Genomic DNA, 20,091 nt, shown 5'->3' with positions numbered 1-20,091 from the left:
CCTATTTTCCGGTTCTTTTCGTCTTTATTTCATTATTTCTGTTTAAAATTTAATGGTCTACGTATTGTATTTATGATAAAAAAAATATATTGATTTTAAACTAGCAGTAAAATTAAAATCTGTAGACCATTCCCTACAAATGCATTTTTTTCGTTTGTGAAAATATATGAAATATATTACATTGGGGGTTTGCGGTAATCCGACCTCCACGAAAAAATAACCCTATTTAGAAATTTCAAAAGAATCGCTATCGGTAATTGCATCGGAATCGGGAATTTAGAACAGAATTCGTAATTGCATCAAAATGGGGAAAATATTGGAATCGTTCCATCACTAGTAAATATACTGTCGAGTAGATATCCTATTATGAAAGATGGAGATTTTTAATTGAAGAGTTCTTAGTAAAGGGAGAAGATCATAGATTAAAGAGTTTTTAACAAAGAGAGTATAATTTGCACAACTAAAGTTTTAAATTTAGTAATGTTTTAATTTTTTAATTCAAAAATAGGTTGGCTCTTAATCTATGGTTTCAGTTGTTATATTGCTGTAACTATACGTGCGTTAAGTTTTTTTTTTTTTAATAAAAGCATACACATTGTATAGACAAACATACAATATCCATATTACTTTATATATAATCCCTACCGGTTTTATAGTAGGAATACCATGAATGTAGAAAATATGAAAATACAGTTTAGTAGGGTTTATATTAAAATACATAGATTTGATTGGAGAAAAATATAGGTTTTTCCGATTTATCGATTTATTTAATTTTTCACTTTTTTATTATTAGAATTAATATTATCAACGAAAAATAAACAATTCACACATTTTGTATTTTTACTTCCACCACAGTAGTTTGAATTAAATGAAAAATGCCAAAATAGATTGCATTTATAAAATGTTAAATACTAAAAAAATAAATTAACATTTTATATTCTTTGAAACATGTTCGTTATTTTATTCTCGTAAAACTGCTGTTCATTCTAAAATAATAGTTCGCTATTTTATTCATATAAAATTGTTATTACATTCTCAGGAATCTGTTCGTTAAATTATCCGTTAGTTTATTTGTAGGAAATTTTCATTTTTTTTTTTTTTTCTTAGAAAATTGTCCGTTTTTTTTTTCTCTCAGAGAATGTTTGCTAATTTCATTAGTAGAAAAGAGTTTGTTAGATCATTCGTAGGAAATAGTTTATTTAGGAAATTGTTCATCATTCTGCTCTTATAAAATTATTTTCGTTAATACATTCGCAGAGAATGTGTTTATTCACATTAAATCGTTCGTCAATTTATTCTTAGAAAGTTTCTAATTTTCTCGTAGTTCATTATTTTCTTATCAAAAATTATTTCGTTTTCCAAAAATTGGTCATTATTTTATTTTAAGCAAACTAGTTGTAATCTTATTCATAGAAAAAAATTCAGTTTGCATAAAATTATCTCATGAGGATTCGATTACAATAGTTTAAATTTAAAGCCGTTCCGTTATACATCCAAAAGTATATTATTTATCTATGTAATGATTCCAAAACGTGAAAATATATATTGAATTATGTAAGATCTCATTTCATACATGCACAGAGAAATATTTTCAGTTCTATTTCAAACCAAAATACATTTTTTAAAAATTCATAAGCCTGCCTCAACTGATTCTCTGGAAGGTCTCATTGACCAAAACGTAGGTTATATAAAGCCTTTATAGAAATTTTAACACTTCAAATATTGTTTTTTTTTTTTGTTTTTCATAAATAGTACGTTTAAGTTAGTACAATATATATTGTGTATCTGGCAGCATTCTTTCATTTAAACAAGCATTGTAAAACAACGTAATTCCCTTTAATAATTATACCTTTCTTTTATTTTTTCTGATTTTATTATTAAGCATTTTTTTATTTTCAAACTAAAAAATGATTAATAAATGTGTCACAAGTACTTTTGATTCTTCGTCGAACCATCTTTAGATGACTAAAACATAATATAAACATTTTTATATTATTTAATGTATACATACAATAAATTCTTTGATTCTATAATTAATTAAATGATATAAAATTGATTTTATATTATCTAATGTATAGAACAAAATCTTTAATTTTATTATTAATAAAAATATAACTTTGCAGTTTTAGCTTTTTCTTAACTAAGATTAAGTGTGAATCTTTAAAGTGTTTCTAAAGCAAACATAAAAAATATGAAATATTAAAAGTAAAAAAAAATAGAGGAATTTAAATAACTAAAAAAATACTGTTAGCGAGAGAAAAGAGAAAGAGAGGACGAAAAATAGAAAAAAAAACAAAGAAATGTAGAAATTAAGAAAGGAAAGAAAAGGATATGACACAAAAAGACAAGATAAAGTATACGGAAGCGAATAAAAATAGCACAGGAAGAAAAATAATTAAAAATTAAAGAAATAGAAAAAGGAGAGAAAAAGTTAAAAGAAAAATACAGAAAGGGAAGAAAAGACAAATCAAATAAATGTAAAAGCAAAAAAGAAATGTATGAAAACAAAAAGAAAGAAGAAAATAAGAAGAAAAAAGATAATCATTTTCGGATTCGAGAAAAAAATCTGAAGAATAAAGAAAACGTTAAGGAGAAAAAATAAAGAACTAAAAAAAATACAAAAGAAAAAATTCCTGATTGCAGAAACTGCTCAATTACAAGCTAAACTAAACAATCGTGTCAACTTGACAAATGGCTAAGTAAATAAGCATCTTTACAGACAATTGGCAAGGATTGCTTTAAAAATATTAAACTTTTGAGTTTCTTTCTGCCCGTGTCGAGATTTGAACTCTTCTTCTAGACGAAGAGGGTGATTCAAGTGAGAGGAACCAGTTGGGTAGTGATCGCGGCAGTACTTTGCAGAAATATAGTCTCGGTTTCGCGACCACGACACGGGTCAAGAGTCTAAGTCGCTACGCCGTAATCTTCTCCAACATAAAACAGCGTTGTAAAGATATCCAGTTAGTCGGACAGCGGACACGTGTGTGTTGCCCCAAACAACAAAACTGAAATGTTTCTGAGATTGCTGGTCATTTTTTAGCACTTCATTCACGACGTACGAACATAAGTCGGCTAAATTAATGACCAGTCCCTACCGACCCATAACTGCTTAGTGCTAAGACAACCTATCCACTTTTTAAATACGATTATTTTCATTATTAAAAATTAAATCGACCTTGTATAAATGGACTCAGCTGACTACAGTACAAATTTCAAGACCAATGTTAACAAATTATTGTTGCCATAAATAATAAAATTCTACCCAGTTTCAACCATCGTACGATTTTGTCATACTGTTCACCTGAAAAGCTCATTAATTTTCATCCTCAAGTGGCTTTTGTGCCTTGATAAACGGCGATTTCTTACTATATCAAAACGTTGTTTAAATAACGTACTATTATTATTCAAACAAATAACGTACTTTAATAGAACGCCAAACGTCATTTCATTATCGTTTTTATTATTTTTATTTTTTTATCGCTATCTATTTGAAAACCTGCCAAAAAGCAAAAATAAATAAAAAGCAGAAGAAAAAAGTAAATACCGGGAGAAGGGCTACTCAAGACGGCACTACCCTAGAAGAGTTAACGGTTTTAGTAAGAGCGATGGAGTGTCGTTACCGAGAACGAGTTCTCCCCGTGAGGATCTTCAAATTGATCACGTGCTCAATGTGTTACTACTGGATGTTTCCGCAGGCGAACGTTTTCAACGCCCGTTCTACGGTCAGGTCTTCAGAAAAGACCGGAAATTTATCCACCAATTCATATTCAGGTGTACCCGCTCCGACGACGTCGGCATACTCGCCGTCAGCGGACCCTATTCCCGCGCCGGACATCGAGAACAACACGGTCATGGAGTTACTCTGTGACGTGCTGGGCGACCCGGCGAAATGCCAACGATGGCGACGCTGCTGCTCGGCAGCTCTCGTCTGCTGCCATCGACAGCAAGCCGATGATTATCGCGTAGAAATTAAGCCCGACGAACCGTTTTGCCCCCGTACGTGGGATGGATATTCTTGCTGGAAAGACACGCCCGCCCACAGTCGAGTATCGAACCAGTGCCCAGATTATGTGCATCAACACGTTACACCCGGAAGTAAGTACATATTCATACTTTTTATCTGTAAACCTCGTTTTTTTTGTTTGTTTGTGTTTTTGTTGTTTATTTATTTATTTATTTATTTATTGTTTTTTGCTTTACCACAACAAAGAGAAAATCATGACTTCCGCCTACGAATCAGTTTCGAATAAAGTGGTTTGTGATTAAAATCTGCCTCCTGTATATTTTAGGTTGTCACATAAGAAAATCTGAATTTGTAATTAAAAATTTTGTTTTTTGAGTTACAAATAATCAAACGTTTTTATATGACTACTAGCTGTACCCGGCCACGCGTTGCTGTGGCTCAGTTTGTTAAAATGGAACACATGTGAAAGTAGAGAAAAGTGTGATTCTTTTCTTCAAGAGAATGTACAAATTATTTATTTTTTTAACAGATGTTAAGAAAATAAACAGAAAAATACTTCCATCATTAATTATGCAAAAAAATAAATAAAATGTTGATTTAGTGTTTCAATATGCTTATAAATTACGATAAAACTTGCTGAGTATGCACTGTTTTACGGTTGTTGTAAAAATGGAACGGAAACTTAAATTTCGCCTCGTTTTAATCTTTCTTAATTTTTTAATTGTGCCCCCCTTCAAACGAATATAATCAAAACAGTAACATTCAACAATTGTACTTTATGTATATAAAACACAACATATTTATTTAAAAAAATTTAAAAAAAAAAAAAAAGTTAATAACGAAAGGGAAATAATTCCATTTTTAAACGAAAAAGTCAGTTTGGTATATCTTTTTGTTATTTTTTACATAAGTCCAGCTTACCATTCACATTGGAAATGTCGCCATTTATAGGTTGTCGGGTACGTTTACAATGAATAAACACTCCAATCTAGTAGATGTATCAGAATTTTTGTAGGAATTTTTTACACCCCTATCACGAAACTGCGAATAAAATATAAAAATCTCGTAATTTCTCTTTTAAAAGTGGGTTGTTTATTTTCTTTATGGATTATACTTCCAAAATAAACTATAAAGTTATTTTAAAAGTAATAGAAATATTTTTTTTTAAACAGTAATGAATTTTACGAACTCAATATTTTTCAATTTTTAAACTTTAAAAATCTATCAAAATGTTTCTATTGATTCTATTTTTACGATATTTTCAGGGTCAATGTGAAATTTTATGCTCTTTCTAATAAAGCGAATATAATATTTTAGACAAATGTTTTTTTTAATTCATGCCCCCCCATTTTCAAGTGTCTAGTAAAAAGTAAATAATTAATTTACACACCAAAGTTTTATATATCACAAATTGAAGAGAAAAGGTCAATAAGTAATATATTAAAATTTAAAACAAAAAAGTAGTGTTTTTTAGAAATTTACCTGTAAAGTTCGAAGTTTAAAACCTGTTTTATTAAATCACGTTGTTTGTTTTTTCTTTTGTTTTTTGTTTTTTTATGAAACCTTGGTCCTTGCTCCTTTAATTGAAAAAGAAATTAGGGCTTGAATTACATTTTTCGAGTAGTTATAAGCTTGGAAAGTAGAATAATTCACGCCTCTCATTTTGAAATGTTTATTAAAAAGTAAATAATTTATTCACCAAAGTGTTATATATCACAAATTGAAGAGAAAAGGTCAATAAATAATATATTCAAATTTAAAACAAAAAAGTAGTGTTTTTTAGAAATTTACCTGTAAAGTCCGAAGTTAAAACCTTTTTTTTTTAAAAACATGTTTTTTTTTTTTTTTGTTTTTAATGAAACCTTGGTCCTTGCTCCTTTAATTGGAAAAAAGATTAGGGCTTGAGTTACATTTTTCAAGGAGTTATAAGCTTGGAATGACGGGGTGGAATTATTCACTATTTTTCACGAAATTTCTTACACACCTACCAATCTACCCATGTTAAGAACGGCTTTCGGAATAGACACCCTTAACCTTGCCAGAATGGCTGAAAAGCTATAAAGTTGGCGTGTCGAATGTGAACGATGAGTTGGACGTAATGTAAAAATGTACCGAATTTAAAAGGGAACGAAATTCAAATTTCCGTTCCATTTTTACAACCGTAAAGCAGAGCACTCTATGCAAATTTTACCTAACTTACTGTATTAATGCTATTTTTTTAAGCAAGAAAAAAAAAGGTAAATATCCAGATACGCTACTACAGAACACCGACCACTCTAATTTGTTTTTTTTACAGGTAATTGAGGTCGCTGACAACGAATCTGATAGTCAAACTTGGGGCAAATTTACCGTTTGCATGGTATTTACCCCTGAACCCACGAACTTCTTTCCACCATTTTGCAGCTTCCGTTTATCCTACGCGCATGCACGCTGTAGCATAAACGACGGCTTCACCAAGCAAACTACGTGGGGGGGAGGGGATTTTTTTTCCAGGACATAGAATTTTCTAATTTTCAAAAATACATTATAACGCTTTTTGGCTGGAAAATTTAAAATTAGCTGAAAAAGAAATAAAATAAGAAAAGGAAAGCACACCAAGTTGGAGTAGGGGGGGGTAATTTATCTGTTTGTTTTTTTTACCTGGAACATAGAATTTTCAAATTTTCCGTAAGTAACGCACCGACATTTACCAATTAGAACACCATTTAACATTTTCCGAAGATTTTACTTTGTACATTGGGAGCGCGAGCGGGGGGGGCGGATGTGATGTTGGGGCGCCCCCCCCCCAACATTACATCCCCTCAAACAAATTAGAATGGTCGGTGTTCTGTAGTAGCGTATCTGGATATTTACCAAAAAAAATATTTAGGTTTGGCTATAAATTCCTAAACTCATTTAACCTTAAATAATTTAGGTGAGTGAAATAGAAATCTAATTGAATCTTTAATTTCCTGAATAGTATCCGATAATTCATTTTTCTTCGAGTTATATCGAATTCATTAATACGGACTTTAGGGGCTTTTTTCGTAATGTTACTGTAAAAATTATTTTTTATTGTTACAAATTACGATGCTTTAAAAAAAGCAAAAATAAATTCTTGCGTTTTTTATTTACTACTGAAAACCATAACTTTAGTAAAGGTATTTTTTGTTTAAACAAAATAAAACATTTTCACTAAGAGTTAAGTAAAAATAATTAGTTCATTATATTCTGCGATTATTATTTGAAAAATACTGCAAATTTCATTAAAATTCGTTAATTTCCTGATTTTTGGTGAATTTTTAAGTAAAGGGGGGAGTCAAAATGTGTATACACTTTGAGCGTCGGCATTCATTTTGCGACCACGTGTGGTTAATTTAAATTAAATTTCAATCATATGGTTACATTATCAATAATCATGTAATTAAACCCATTGAAAATTTACCGATATTGTAAACACATTCTGTTTACATTAAGCCTGTAGTGTTTTTTTTTTAGTTATGCAATGTTGTCAACTGAAATTTAAAAAAAAAACGCGAGATCAGGAGAATCCTACAATAAAAAAATTATAAATATAGTATATTCAATATATAAAATGTTCCGTGTTTTCTCACTATGTTTCTGGAATTATATTGAAGCGGTTAGTTTCCCAGCTTACATATTTTATCAGCTAGTTTTGCCTGTTTTTTTTTCAGAGAGGGTTTTTTTTTTGCAGGAAACAAATCATAAACTCAAACTTTTTATAATAAAAGTTAAATTGAAATATACTGCAAATTAAACATCACAATAATGGTGCAACATATTTTTAAATTAGAAAAATAAAAAACAAAAAAACTTTGTTTTAGCATAGCAAGCGACAAACTTTTTTTGCCTTATATAATAAAGAAAAGATGTGTAAATTAAGAAATTTGGAAGATAAACAAATGAATTATGTTTTTTTGTTTTTTTTTACTTATCGAGTTAACAGAAAATGAAATCTTTCGTCAATTCGTGGCTGTGAAATGAATCGAACCGGAAGTGCAGTTTTATCAACAGAACAGATTCGCAGTAACGGTTAAAAAAATATATTTATTTTATTTAATATTTTAATAATTTGCGAGGTAAATTTATTTTAATAACATAAAAACATACCTCGACTCTAAAGATGGGTTGTCTGAAAATTTCAAATAAATTGGTAACGTAGAAATATGGTTTTATTCTTTTGTAACGAACCAAATTTACATTTTTATATATATAGATTTAATAACAGAAATATGTTTTTGTCTAAAAATACTTTATATATATTTTTATAATTATAAAATGAATTAGATTAAACTTCATAAAAACATATCCAATAAAAAACATTGCTGAAATTTTTTTATTAACATCTCCGGTTTTTAAATTATGGCCGGGTACATTTTTGTCACATTTGCTTATTGGCAATTAGGCTTACGATTGTACTGTTTTCAAATTGTCATCAGTTTCGATAATTAAGGTATAAAACATAGATCAACTGGTGTTAACGAATTTGGCCATAGTTTTTGATAAGCACTAAGAACGAAGACATTGCTAAATTGCAAAAGTCATATAACAGATTTTAGCCATTCACGTTTTTTTTTCTTTTGTTTTTTTGTTTTTTCAGGAGAAAATCGTGATTTCCGGATATAATGTTCTTTTGCCGTTGTTTTATCTGTGCGGATTACTGAGTTCGACAGAAATATTCCGGTGTTCTAAAATATACATATGAAGAAGATCAGAAATTATATCAACTGAAACGTTGTGAAAATAGTACTCAAGATTAGAACAGTAGTCCGATTAATCGAGATATTACGAATTATCAATCATTATCTAACAATATTAAGAAACATAAAAAAGGTTATTAATGGCCAATTGCATTATTAGAAAGGAAATAGAATAAGGGAATTAGAAACCGTTTATTTTTTGTGGCGTATTTGCATTAAGAAAATTATTATTTAATAACAGTTATAAGCATTTTACGTTACCGTAAATTGTGATTGCAAGTAAAACAGCACAAGGTTACTCATCGGTATATAATCAAGATAGCTGACACAAATTTTGCTCATAATCGATGTTTATATTAACTTAAATTGTTTATGTATTATTTTTACGTAAGAAATTTATACGTAACAAATGATTAGTTAAAATAATTTGTTTTTGACTAATTTCACCAATGTATTTCTTTTAAAATAATTCTCTCTCACACACACACACACACACACAATGTGTGCAAAATGAATGCCGATGCTCAAAATGTATAAATATTTTAACCCTGTTGTGGACCAGGATATAATAATCCTAACTCGCTAAAAAAGAAAATAATGAAATGAATGGAAGGAAAGAAAAAACTCAATTGCTGAATAAAATAAACATGTCGTTTATTTTCTGTTGGAAATAAATGGTTTAGGTGGAACACGTGTTCAGTTCAGTCGTTGACGATTACGCGCGTGAAAAAAGAGGAATAGAGTAGGGGAAAGAGAAATGGCTGTCCAGCATGTAGAAAAAGAAAGAGAGAGAGGGTTGACCTCAGTAAAGCCACGCATGCATCGTGGAAGTGTCTTCAGACCACAAGCTGTGGACGCGAACTTGTCTGGTTGACGAACCAAGTCAAAAGGGAAGAAAGAGGAAGTTGAACGTTGTTGTTGACTTTTATACTGGGGTCAGTGTTCTGACTGCGCATGTCTGGATTTCACTTAAAAGGAAGTGACGTCACCAAAGTGTGCACGTTTGCGCGCGCGCGAGTGTGCATGTGTGTGTACGTGGATGCGTGTGCGTATGTGCGTGCGTACATGTGGGTGTGTGTATGTGAGAAAAAAACATGTTCGAACACCCCTCCCTTTACTTAAAAATTCACCAAAAATAAGGAAATTAACAAAATTTAATTAAATTTTTATTATTATATCAAATAATGATCGCGGAATATAATGAATCAATTATTTTTTATTTAAATCTTAGTGGAAATGTATTGTTTAAATAAAAAATACCTTTACTAAAATTATGGTTTTCAGTAGTAAATAAAAACGTTAGAATTTATTTTTGCTTTTTTATATAAATAAAGCATCGTAATTTGTAACAATAAAAAATAAAATAATTTTTACAGGCACATTACAGAAAAGGTCCCTGAAGCCGTATTAATGAATTCGATATAACTCGAAGAAAAATGAATTTCTCGAACTACCGATATTACCATTGAATTAATCATTGTTTATTTAATATTTTCACACAAAAAAAATTATAATAGCAAAAATATTTCTACTTTGTTTTTTTAAATTACAGATTTCGCATAATTTTTATATGCAAGATTTTAATAATTTCCTGGCTCGCAAGAATGTGAAACTTTCGGTGTAACATAATTTTTATATAATCTCGAACAATAATTAAAAAAAAAAAATTTAAAAACAGGAACATAAAAAATAATTAAATTAAAAAATGATAAAAATTGATACAAACGTTCAGAATAGGAATGTACGGATGCACGTCTGGGGGGAAAAAAGGAAATCTGACCCACCTACCTCCTTTTACTATTATGACCTTATTTTGAAACAACGTTTCGATTGGCTGTAATTTTGGACCTTCGTGTTTATTTGTTTCGTTTTCGGCGAACGGTAGAATTACTTGGTTTTTGAGGGTTAATTAAGTTATTTTTGTACAAACAAGGTGTTTTTTTTTATTTAATTCCATATCTTAAGACTTTACTTTACTTATCTTTGAAATAGACCCAGAAAACTAATATTTATCTTTTAAAGGATTTTTACAATGAATTTCTTTAACTTCCAAATTTAGTTGAATTGGTTAGCTCGCCATGAAAACATTTTTCATAACTTTTTTTTTTCACATGTACAAATATTTTTTCCTTTAGAAAATTAACTTAAGTCTCTAATCTTTCAAATACAATCAAAAAGTAGTCGAAACCTACAAAATATTATGATAAATCTGCTTTCAAAACTATGTCCCTCTATCTTTATCCACCTATTTTTGCTTGTTCACACTTTTTTCTGTAAACCAAATATTACCCTTTCGTTTATATGATCCTGGATATGACCTTAAACTATATCCAGTGGTGAGGCCCCAGTGTGGAGCCACCCCTTTAATTGCCATTGCTCCCAGGTCCACTCTTAACTATGGGTTAAATAGAAACCGATTTGAAAACAACAAATATAATCTATTAAAATTTTTTCTTCAAAATCTTTGGATTCGGCATTAAATAACCCGAAAAGGGTTGATATGCCGTAAAACAAAAACAACCAACCAACCAACCTTTCGTATATATATATATATATATATATATATATATATATATATATATATATATATATATATATATATATATATATATATATATATATACAGGGTGTCCGTAAAGTTACTATACAGTCTTATTGTTTTATTGTATTATATTTGTATTAATAGTTAATATTGATCGTGACTTGTGCACCAAAGTTTGTCAGAGTGTGGTGTCACGTTGTCGAGAATGTATTGGAGCTGAAGGCATCCAATTTGAATATTTGTCATTGAAATTGTTTGCCTTGATTGTTACAGTCTTTTCGGGTGTAACACGTGTATTTTCTGAGATTTTTATAAACATAAAGGTGTTATTTCTTTTTATTTCTTTTGTTACAAATAAATATTTTAATACAATATCTTACTGTACTGTTAATATATTACAGGATGTCTGTATAGTAACTTGTAAGACTGTATAGTAACTTTACGGACACCCTGTATATATGTATATATAATTATAGTATGGATATTTATTTTTATTGTATTAAAATCATTCAGTGTTACTAGACATAGTGTTTTAGGAGATTCAAACAATTGCACTTAAAGGGACGGTTAGAATCTTAAAAAGATCTCTCGGTTGGAGTGTCTAAAATAGCAGGTGTATGTTTGGCATCTGGTAGGATGCCCCATCCCTGGCTTAAACAAAATGATAAGAAAAATGAAAAAATAGAGAAAAGTCAAAACCTAACTTTGCCACGAAAAGGCAATTATAATGCTTTACATATATATATTAATAGTGCAATAACGGTAATATAGATTACCATTATTGCACATTTTTGTAGTTGCCATATTTTTTTTATTTTACACTTATTTTTTGTAAGGTTCTGCCTTCAAGGATTGTACGGAGAATGGAACCTGGTGGCGTGATCCAATCAGTGCGCAGCAATGGACGAATTACAGCACCTGTGTTCATATCGAAGTAAGCCATGCTTATTTGTTACGTTTTCCTGTAAAAAGTTTGTTGTTAATTTCGTGCTATGTTCATTAAAATATTTTATTAGTAGATACAAACCAGTATCTTACAAAAATATGATTGCTTTTTAAAACAAAATTATCTCCCTTGAAAATTCATGGACATTATATATTAAAAACGGTTGTGGTCATGTATCTTCTCTGTTAATTCACCTTAATTAGTTACTGTTAATATCTAAAAAATATTGCATATATATGTTTGTGTGTGTAAGAGAGAGGGAGAGAGAGAGAAACTTTTTCAGTTTGAGGAACGGTCTCTACCGCTGTCAACTTTTGGTCTACAGACTTCAAACTTAAAATATATAGGGGATTTAGACTTGTGAAACAAATTCGATTTGTTTTAAGCCGGTACAAATAGGTGCTAACGAGTCAAAATCGAAGAATAATAATTATTTAAATTTATCCTATGACACAGACCAACACACAACTAATGAATAATAACACCCCGATTAACCCATTAAACAAATTAGTACAATTAAATGTCTTGCCTAACCCTAACCCTAACAATCAAACTGAAAGCATTTATTACAAATCTATTAAACAAAATATGATATACTTTGAATCTACTTCTAAAATGTGATATACTTTGAATCTACTTCTAAAATACAGAATCTCCACACATGAATACTCTTTCAAAAAGAGATCCTTAAAAAAAACAAAACAACATTAACAGAATATATTTAGCACCTCAAAGACATGAAAATCCCATTTAACATAAAATAGAAAATACTGGCCTCTTTTAAAACATAAACTCTGTGACAAATTCTGCACTCTTTGTAGATTTGAATCTTTGGCTATATTAAAACTCGATGACAATAAGTCAATATGTTTAAAGCGAAAAGATGAATATTATTAGAATGCATACATAGACGGTGGATGGAATGTAACAGATATAAAAAAATTATATATTAATATGATTATTATCGTTATAATTATTATTTTACTTATTTTTTAAAAATACTATTATCATTACTATAATTATTATTATCATAATCATAATTTTATATATATTATTAATATTATTTTTTATTAACATAACTATTACCATCACAACCAATGAATAATTTATCCCTAAAATAATTACAAATATACAAAATACCAATTCAAATTAAAAATCTAAAATTTAAACAGTATTTCCTTTAGATTATTAAGTTTTATTTTTAAAAAAATTTATTTCCCTTGTATTTATAAATTAGCTTAAATTAATAAAACAGTTAAACATTTTTTATGTATGCAACGTTTTTAAATTTCAACATAAACTGTAAATAATTAATTCAACCACTTGTGGCCAAAGTACAACAATATGCCACATATGCACTGACGAACTTTAAAACAAATTTTCTAATGAAACTCAATAAGGTATTTAAAGAATTTTCTTCTATTTTTCTATTTCTCCTAATTTTCTATTATCATTATCAACATAAAATTTACAACATTTTTCTCATGTTTTTAAATATTTTTAGGACTATCAACCTTACTACAAAAATGCTAGTTTTATTAGCGTGTTTAACTTCTTCAACACCCATTTTGTGTTGATGAGGAGACTATATTCAAAAACACAATCTTTGTAAATTATTGTCGATTATTGTCAATTATTGTCGATTATTGTCAATTATTGTCGATGTTTGTCAATTATTGTCAATGTTTGTCCATTATTGTCGATGTTTGTCAATTTTAATAAAATGAATATCGTTTCCGAAACGATCATACACACCATTTGATTTTGTTTGTAAATATTTTTAAAACTGATTCATAATTTACAATTATTAATCTTTATATTCAATGTTAATATTGTTCTAGGATGAATATACCTATTGAGCTTACTATATATCGACAGTAATATAAACATAAGGTTCAAAGCCTTAATACATTAAAAAAAATTGCTCTTTTAAACTTCAGAATTAATTCCCTCTACATTATATATATATATATATATATATACACATATATATATATATATATATATATATATATATATATATATATATATATACAGGGTGACCCCAAAGAAAAACAAATGCTAAATGGAGGCCATCTAGAACATATGCTGTAGAACGGAGAAAAAAAAGCCAAAGACTCTAGTGTTTTGATGTAATGTTTAGAATATAATAAACTAGTTATGACCAAAGTTTCATTTCATTCGGACAAAACACTAAGAAACGGGGCCTAATTAGAATTGGGGCCTGTTTTTTTGGGGGGTCACCCTGTGTGTATGTACATATATATATATATATATATATATATATATACATGATGGCAACAAATTCGTTTTCGAACATTGCCATTACTTGATATAGCACAAAAAAGATATACAGAAACACGAAAACAAATCAGTGATGGGCCGCACGAAGATGGCTTTTAAGCCCTGCCAAACTCTGCCATTCTTTGCCACACATTGTGCAGACATGTGCACCACTAGCAGCACGTTCTTGATGGTCACTTCTATATATAATCAAATGCCGCTTCAAATCACCTGCTGTTTTGTACATCTGCCTGAAGTTGACACAGGTTAGATCTGACAACACAACACTGCTTTGTGGCCCACTGCGCTGATGAAACATATATATATATATATATATATATACATATATATATATATATACATATATATATATATATATATATGTATGTGTGTAAGTTATAAAATGTGTATAGCGATTAAGCTACACTGAATATTCCGCGTTTCATCCACTCTAGGATTCTTCAGGTTTATGCGCGAATTCTGTGGTTGTTTGTCGTTTTTATATGCGCATCTTCTATTGAGATTTTAGTTAGCCAATCAGCTTTCTAGTATCCACCGCGCCCTTCCTATCAGCCAATGAGCATGCATTTATCGGACAAAGGCCTATTTGACCTCTGGTTGACCTGTTCCTTTGTGTGTGCTCTATTTAGCCTGGATATTTAGTTTCTTGATCGGTTTTAAATCTAGGTTAGTGTTTTTTTTGTTTTTTTTATTAATGTTAGTTTATATATATATATATATATATATATATATATATATATATATGTGTGTGTGTGTACACACATATATGCACATATATATATACATACATATATGTGTGATCATTTATGTATATTCATGTTTATTTAATTTATTTATTTGTTTATTTTCTATTTTTTTTTGTTTGTTTAAAACTATTTTGTATCGCTATCCTAGAGTAAATTTTATCTTGTGAACACAGTTGTTTGCTATTTCTCTTCTACAGTTTAATAGATGTTGGGGTTCTTTAAAGTACAGGATAGCAAATTTTTCATGAAGGCATAATATACATGGGTCGTCTAGGTCCCTACACGTGGTAGCTTGTCTTATTATTTTCCATTCAAGTACCAGTGAATGTCCGCTTTCCTTGAGTTCCTAGTATTTATTTGCGTGTGTTGTTTTCATACGGTGTTTTTTATTGTTAAAAGTACTTTTGTGGTACTAGTATCGAGTTTTGAAATCTAAGGAAGTCATACCTACATAATATTTCTTGTTATTCGGGTTTTCTTTCACAAATATTGTGGCCTGGTAAACTATGCTTTTGGTTAGGCGTATGCATGTATGTATATGTATGTATACATATATATATATATATATATATATATATATATATATATATATATATATATGTGTGTGTGTGTGTGTATATATATATAGTAGCAAAAGTACCCGTCGTTGACTGGGTCCAAAAACAGCCTACAGAAAATGGACTCTGATTTATGAAAGTATGATAGGTTATGAAAAGGAAGGGTTGTAAAGAGATAGCTTCGAATTTGGAGGTATCAAAACCAAAGCAAAATATGATGAAAGTGAAAATAAAAAAGATAAATCCCATAATTTATCATACCATACCTGTTCACACTGAAACACTTATCACAATTTTCTGTGGATCTATATTAAAAAACCTTGTTAAACTCTGTGACATATTTCCATTCTATGGAGGACAGGTGCGAACGAACACCCAATAATTCTATTATACCATATTTCTTCAAACTGAAACATAATTATCAAAGTATACTTACGCAGATAGATATGAAAAGTCTTTATTAAGGTTTGTGCCTATATTCATTCTATGGAGGCCAGGCGCGAATGCAGACGCCACAATTTTATTATACCATCCCTATTTAAGTTAAAACATGCTTATCAAAGTATTATGTACATCTATATCAAAAACACTTGTAAACGTTTTTTATTTTAATTTTTTATTTCCATACTTTGTGGACCAGGCGCGAACGCAGACCCCGCAATTTTAATGAACCACCGTTCTGCCAGATCAAACATACCCATTCCTGTATCTCGATGCATCTTCTATCATTATATGTGATCAGTTTTTTAAAATAGTCAAACATATAGGAGCCTATTCGTTACCAGACACACACAGACATTCAGTTTTATATTATAGATATGTATATATATTTATTTTAAAAACAACAACAAAAAAAGAAAGTCCAGCCGTTTCAAACGCCGACCTGTTGCATTTAGATTTTTCGTCTGATTTCTATGTATATTTACTTGTAAATCAATGGGTGAAAACCGTCATCATTGTCTTCTCTCGGAACGGGAGTTTTTGTGTACAAACATTTTATTTAAAAAAAAAAAAAAAAAAAAAATCCAGCCGTTTCAAACGTCCTATTGGATGTAGTTTTTCGTCTGATTTCTACGTTTTTACAGTAATCGGTGTGCATGTGCGTGTTTGTATGCATACATATATATAGATATATGTATATCTATATACATATGAGTGTGCGTGTATGTACATGTATATGTATGTATGTGCATAACTAGACCTCCACTGCCTTGTGGGTCAAGGTTCTTTTACCAAAGGTAACTCTGAAAGAAAACTCCATAGGAGCTTAGGCCCTGTCAGCTGTGGCATACCTGACCCACTGGCGTGTAGTGTATTCTTTGGTGTTCAACAACCTAAGTCCCAGTCATAGATCAAAAGTCATAGATCAAAAGGAGAAGGAAAACTCTGATATAAAACCTGCGGCGACTGCTACTTCCAATGATGTTGACTTGCTCCTCTTTTTGGTTCAATGTGACAGTTGTTCAGAGAGTGGGATTGGCTCCGTGCAAAGGCTTTCCTCACTATAAAAAGCTTCAAGCACAGGCATTGCTTGATATGAAATTAGATACCCATTTTACCGTCAGTGTGTATTTCGAAAACAAAAAGGCTGGCTGTAAAACAGCAAAACATTCAATGAATTTGGCTAATATCGTTATGAACCTAAATGGCGATGAGGGAACTGGAACTTCCAGGGCCCAGCAGGTGTCTAAGTGCTCCACAGCCTGGATCTGGTCGTTATCATGCTACTGCAAGGAAATATGTCAATTAACATCGGCTGTTGGAATGTGCAGACACTGCTTGACTTGCTGTCAGCAATAACATGTCCAGACCTTATCTGCTCTTGTATCTAAGGAACTTCAATGTTATGACATGGATATAGTTGTGCTATCTGAGACTAGGCTGGCTGATGAGGGACAGTTTTCTGAGTTGGCTGTGGCCTAAACCATTTTCTGGAGTGGTAGAGCATATGGATGTAAGAGGGAATCAGGTGTGGCTTTTGCTATAAAGGCATCAATTTCTTTCTAGCCTGGAAGAACTTCCCTGTGGTGTGATCATGCCGGATCATGACAATGAGGTTACCTCTCGTAAATGGTCATTATACAACTCCTTTGAGTGTCTATGCATCCACTATGGATGCAACAAAAGATGAAAAGGTTGCTTTCTGCCTTGCATTGTGCAGTGTAGTTAGACGCATTCCTTCTGCCGACAAGATCTTCATTCTTGGAGATTTTAATTCTAGAGTGGGAAGAGATTTTGAAACCTGGGATGTGCTGGGTAAACATGGAGTGGGCAAAATTGGCTCGGTGCAAAATGTTTTTCTTCACTATAAAAGCTTCAAACACAGGTATTGCAATGGTCTCTGATGTTGTTGCAGTTTTGTTCAGACATGGGTTTTAAATTCGGTAACACCGTGTTTCAGCAGAAGGACAACTACAAGATAACCTGGATGCATTCGGGCTCCAAACAATGGCACTTGATAGACTGTGTTAGTCAGAAAATGTGAGATGAGGGATATTTACAGTGTTCGTGTCATGCATGGTGCAAAGTGCTCGACCGACCATCGGTTGGTACAACTATATGCATACATATATGTGTGTCACTATATGTGTATATATATATGTGTGTATATATATATATATATATATATATATATATATATATATATACACATATGTTTATATATATGTGTATATATATGTATATATATGTATATACACATGTGTATATATAAATGTATATATAAATATATATATATGTGCATATATGTGTATATCTATGTATATATGTAAATATGTGTGTGTACATATGTGTGTGTATATATATATATGTGTCTATATATATTTGTATATATATATGTGTATATATATGTGCATATATATATGTGTATATATATGTGCATATATATATGTGTATATATATGTATACATATGTGTGTATATATGTGTATAAATATGTATGTGTATATGTATATATGTGTGTAAGTGTAAATATATGTATCTGTGTATATATATGTATAAGTATATGTATATATATGTATATATATACATGTATATATGTATATGTATACATGTATATATGTATATGTATACATGTATATATGTATATGTATATATATACATGTATATATACATAAGCATATATATGCATATATTTGTATATATAAACGTATATATGTGTATATATATGTCAATATATGTATATGTGTATATATATATATGTAAATATATGTATATATGTGTATATGTATAAATGTGTATATATGTGCATATGTATATACATATGTACATATATATATGTATGTATATTTATATATATATAAGTATGTCTATGTATATATATGTGTATATGTATATACATATGTACATATATATATATATATGTATGTATATTAATATATATATACAAGTATGTCCATGTATATATATGTGAATATGTATATATATGTGCATATGTATATACATATGTACATATATATATATATGTAGGCATATTTATATATATATATAAGTATGTCTATGTATATATATGTATATACATATGCATGTATGTATATGTATATATATATATATTTATATATATATGCTTATATGTATATATATGCATGTATATGTATGTATATATATGTATATGTATGTATATGTATATATATGTATGCATATGTTTTTATATAAGTGTGTATATATGTGTATATAGATGCATATATATGTGTATATAGATGCATATATATGTGAATATATATGTGTATATAGATGCATATATATGTGAATATATATGTATATATATATGCATATATGTGTGTATATAGATGCATATATATGTGTATATATATGTATATATATATGCATATATGTGTATATATATGCATATATGTGTGTATATATATGTTTATATATATGTATGTATATATGTTTATACATATGTATGTATATATGTTTATATATGTGTATATATATGTATATATTATAGTATATATGTATATGTGCGTATATATATGTATATATGTATATATATGTGAATATATATGTATATAAATATGTCTAGATATGTATATATATGTAAATATATATGTATATAAATATGTCTAGATATGTATATATATGTGAATAAAAATATATTTATGTATATGTATATAAATATGTGAATATATATATATGTATATAAATATATGAATATATATGTATATGTATATATATATATATGAATATATATTTGTATGCATATGTATATATATGTATATGCATATATATATTTATATATGTATATATATGTGTATATGTAAGTATATATATGTGTATATGTATGTATACAGATGTGTATGTAGGGCGAATGAACTCTTTTTCGGGGTCAACG

At 29.4% G+C, this 20,091-nt stretch overlaps 1 protein-coding gene across 1 annotated transcript; it reads left to right on the top strand.

The window, feature by feature from the left end:
* The first annotated feature begins 2,317 nt into the window (after positions 1 to 2,317).
* LOC145273628 (uncharacterized) lies at positions 2,318 to 12,224 on the top strand. The gene is made up of 2 exons (XM_080127076.1): positions 2,318 to 4,095; positions 12,043 to 12,224. The coding sequence occupies exons 1-2, from the start codon at positions 3,606 to 3,608 to the stop codon at positions 12,207 to 12,209; spliced, it is 657 nt and encodes a 218-aa protein (XP_079983202.1). The 5' UTR covers positions 2,318 to 3,605; the 3' UTR covers positions 12,210 to 12,224.
* The last annotated feature ends 7,867 nt before the right edge of the window (positions 12,225 to 20,091 follow it).

The sequence above is a fragment of the Euprymna scolopes genome, unplaced genomic scaffold, assembly GCF_053919585.1.
Source record: "Euprymna scolopes isolate OS-2025 unplaced genomic scaffold, ASM5391958v1 sca104, whole genome shotgun sequence".
In the NCBI taxonomy this organism is placed as follows: domain Eukaryota; kingdom Metazoa; phylum Mollusca; class Cephalopoda; order Sepiida; family Sepiolidae; genus Euprymna; species Euprymna scolopes.
Note: the sequence above shows the minus strand (reverse complement) of the source record. Positions and strands in the feature narration are given on the sequence as shown.

Excerpts from the sequence above, each read along its gene's own strand:
- LOC145273628 (XM_080127076.1), top strand. The coding sequence starts at position 3,606 with ATGGAGTGTCGTTACCGAGAACGAGTTCTCCCCGTGAGGATCTTCAAA. Across the intron at positions 4,096-12,042 it reads TCAACACGTTACACCCGGAA|GTTCTGCCTTCAAGGATTGT; the intron begins GTAAGTACATAT and ends ATTTTTTGTAAG.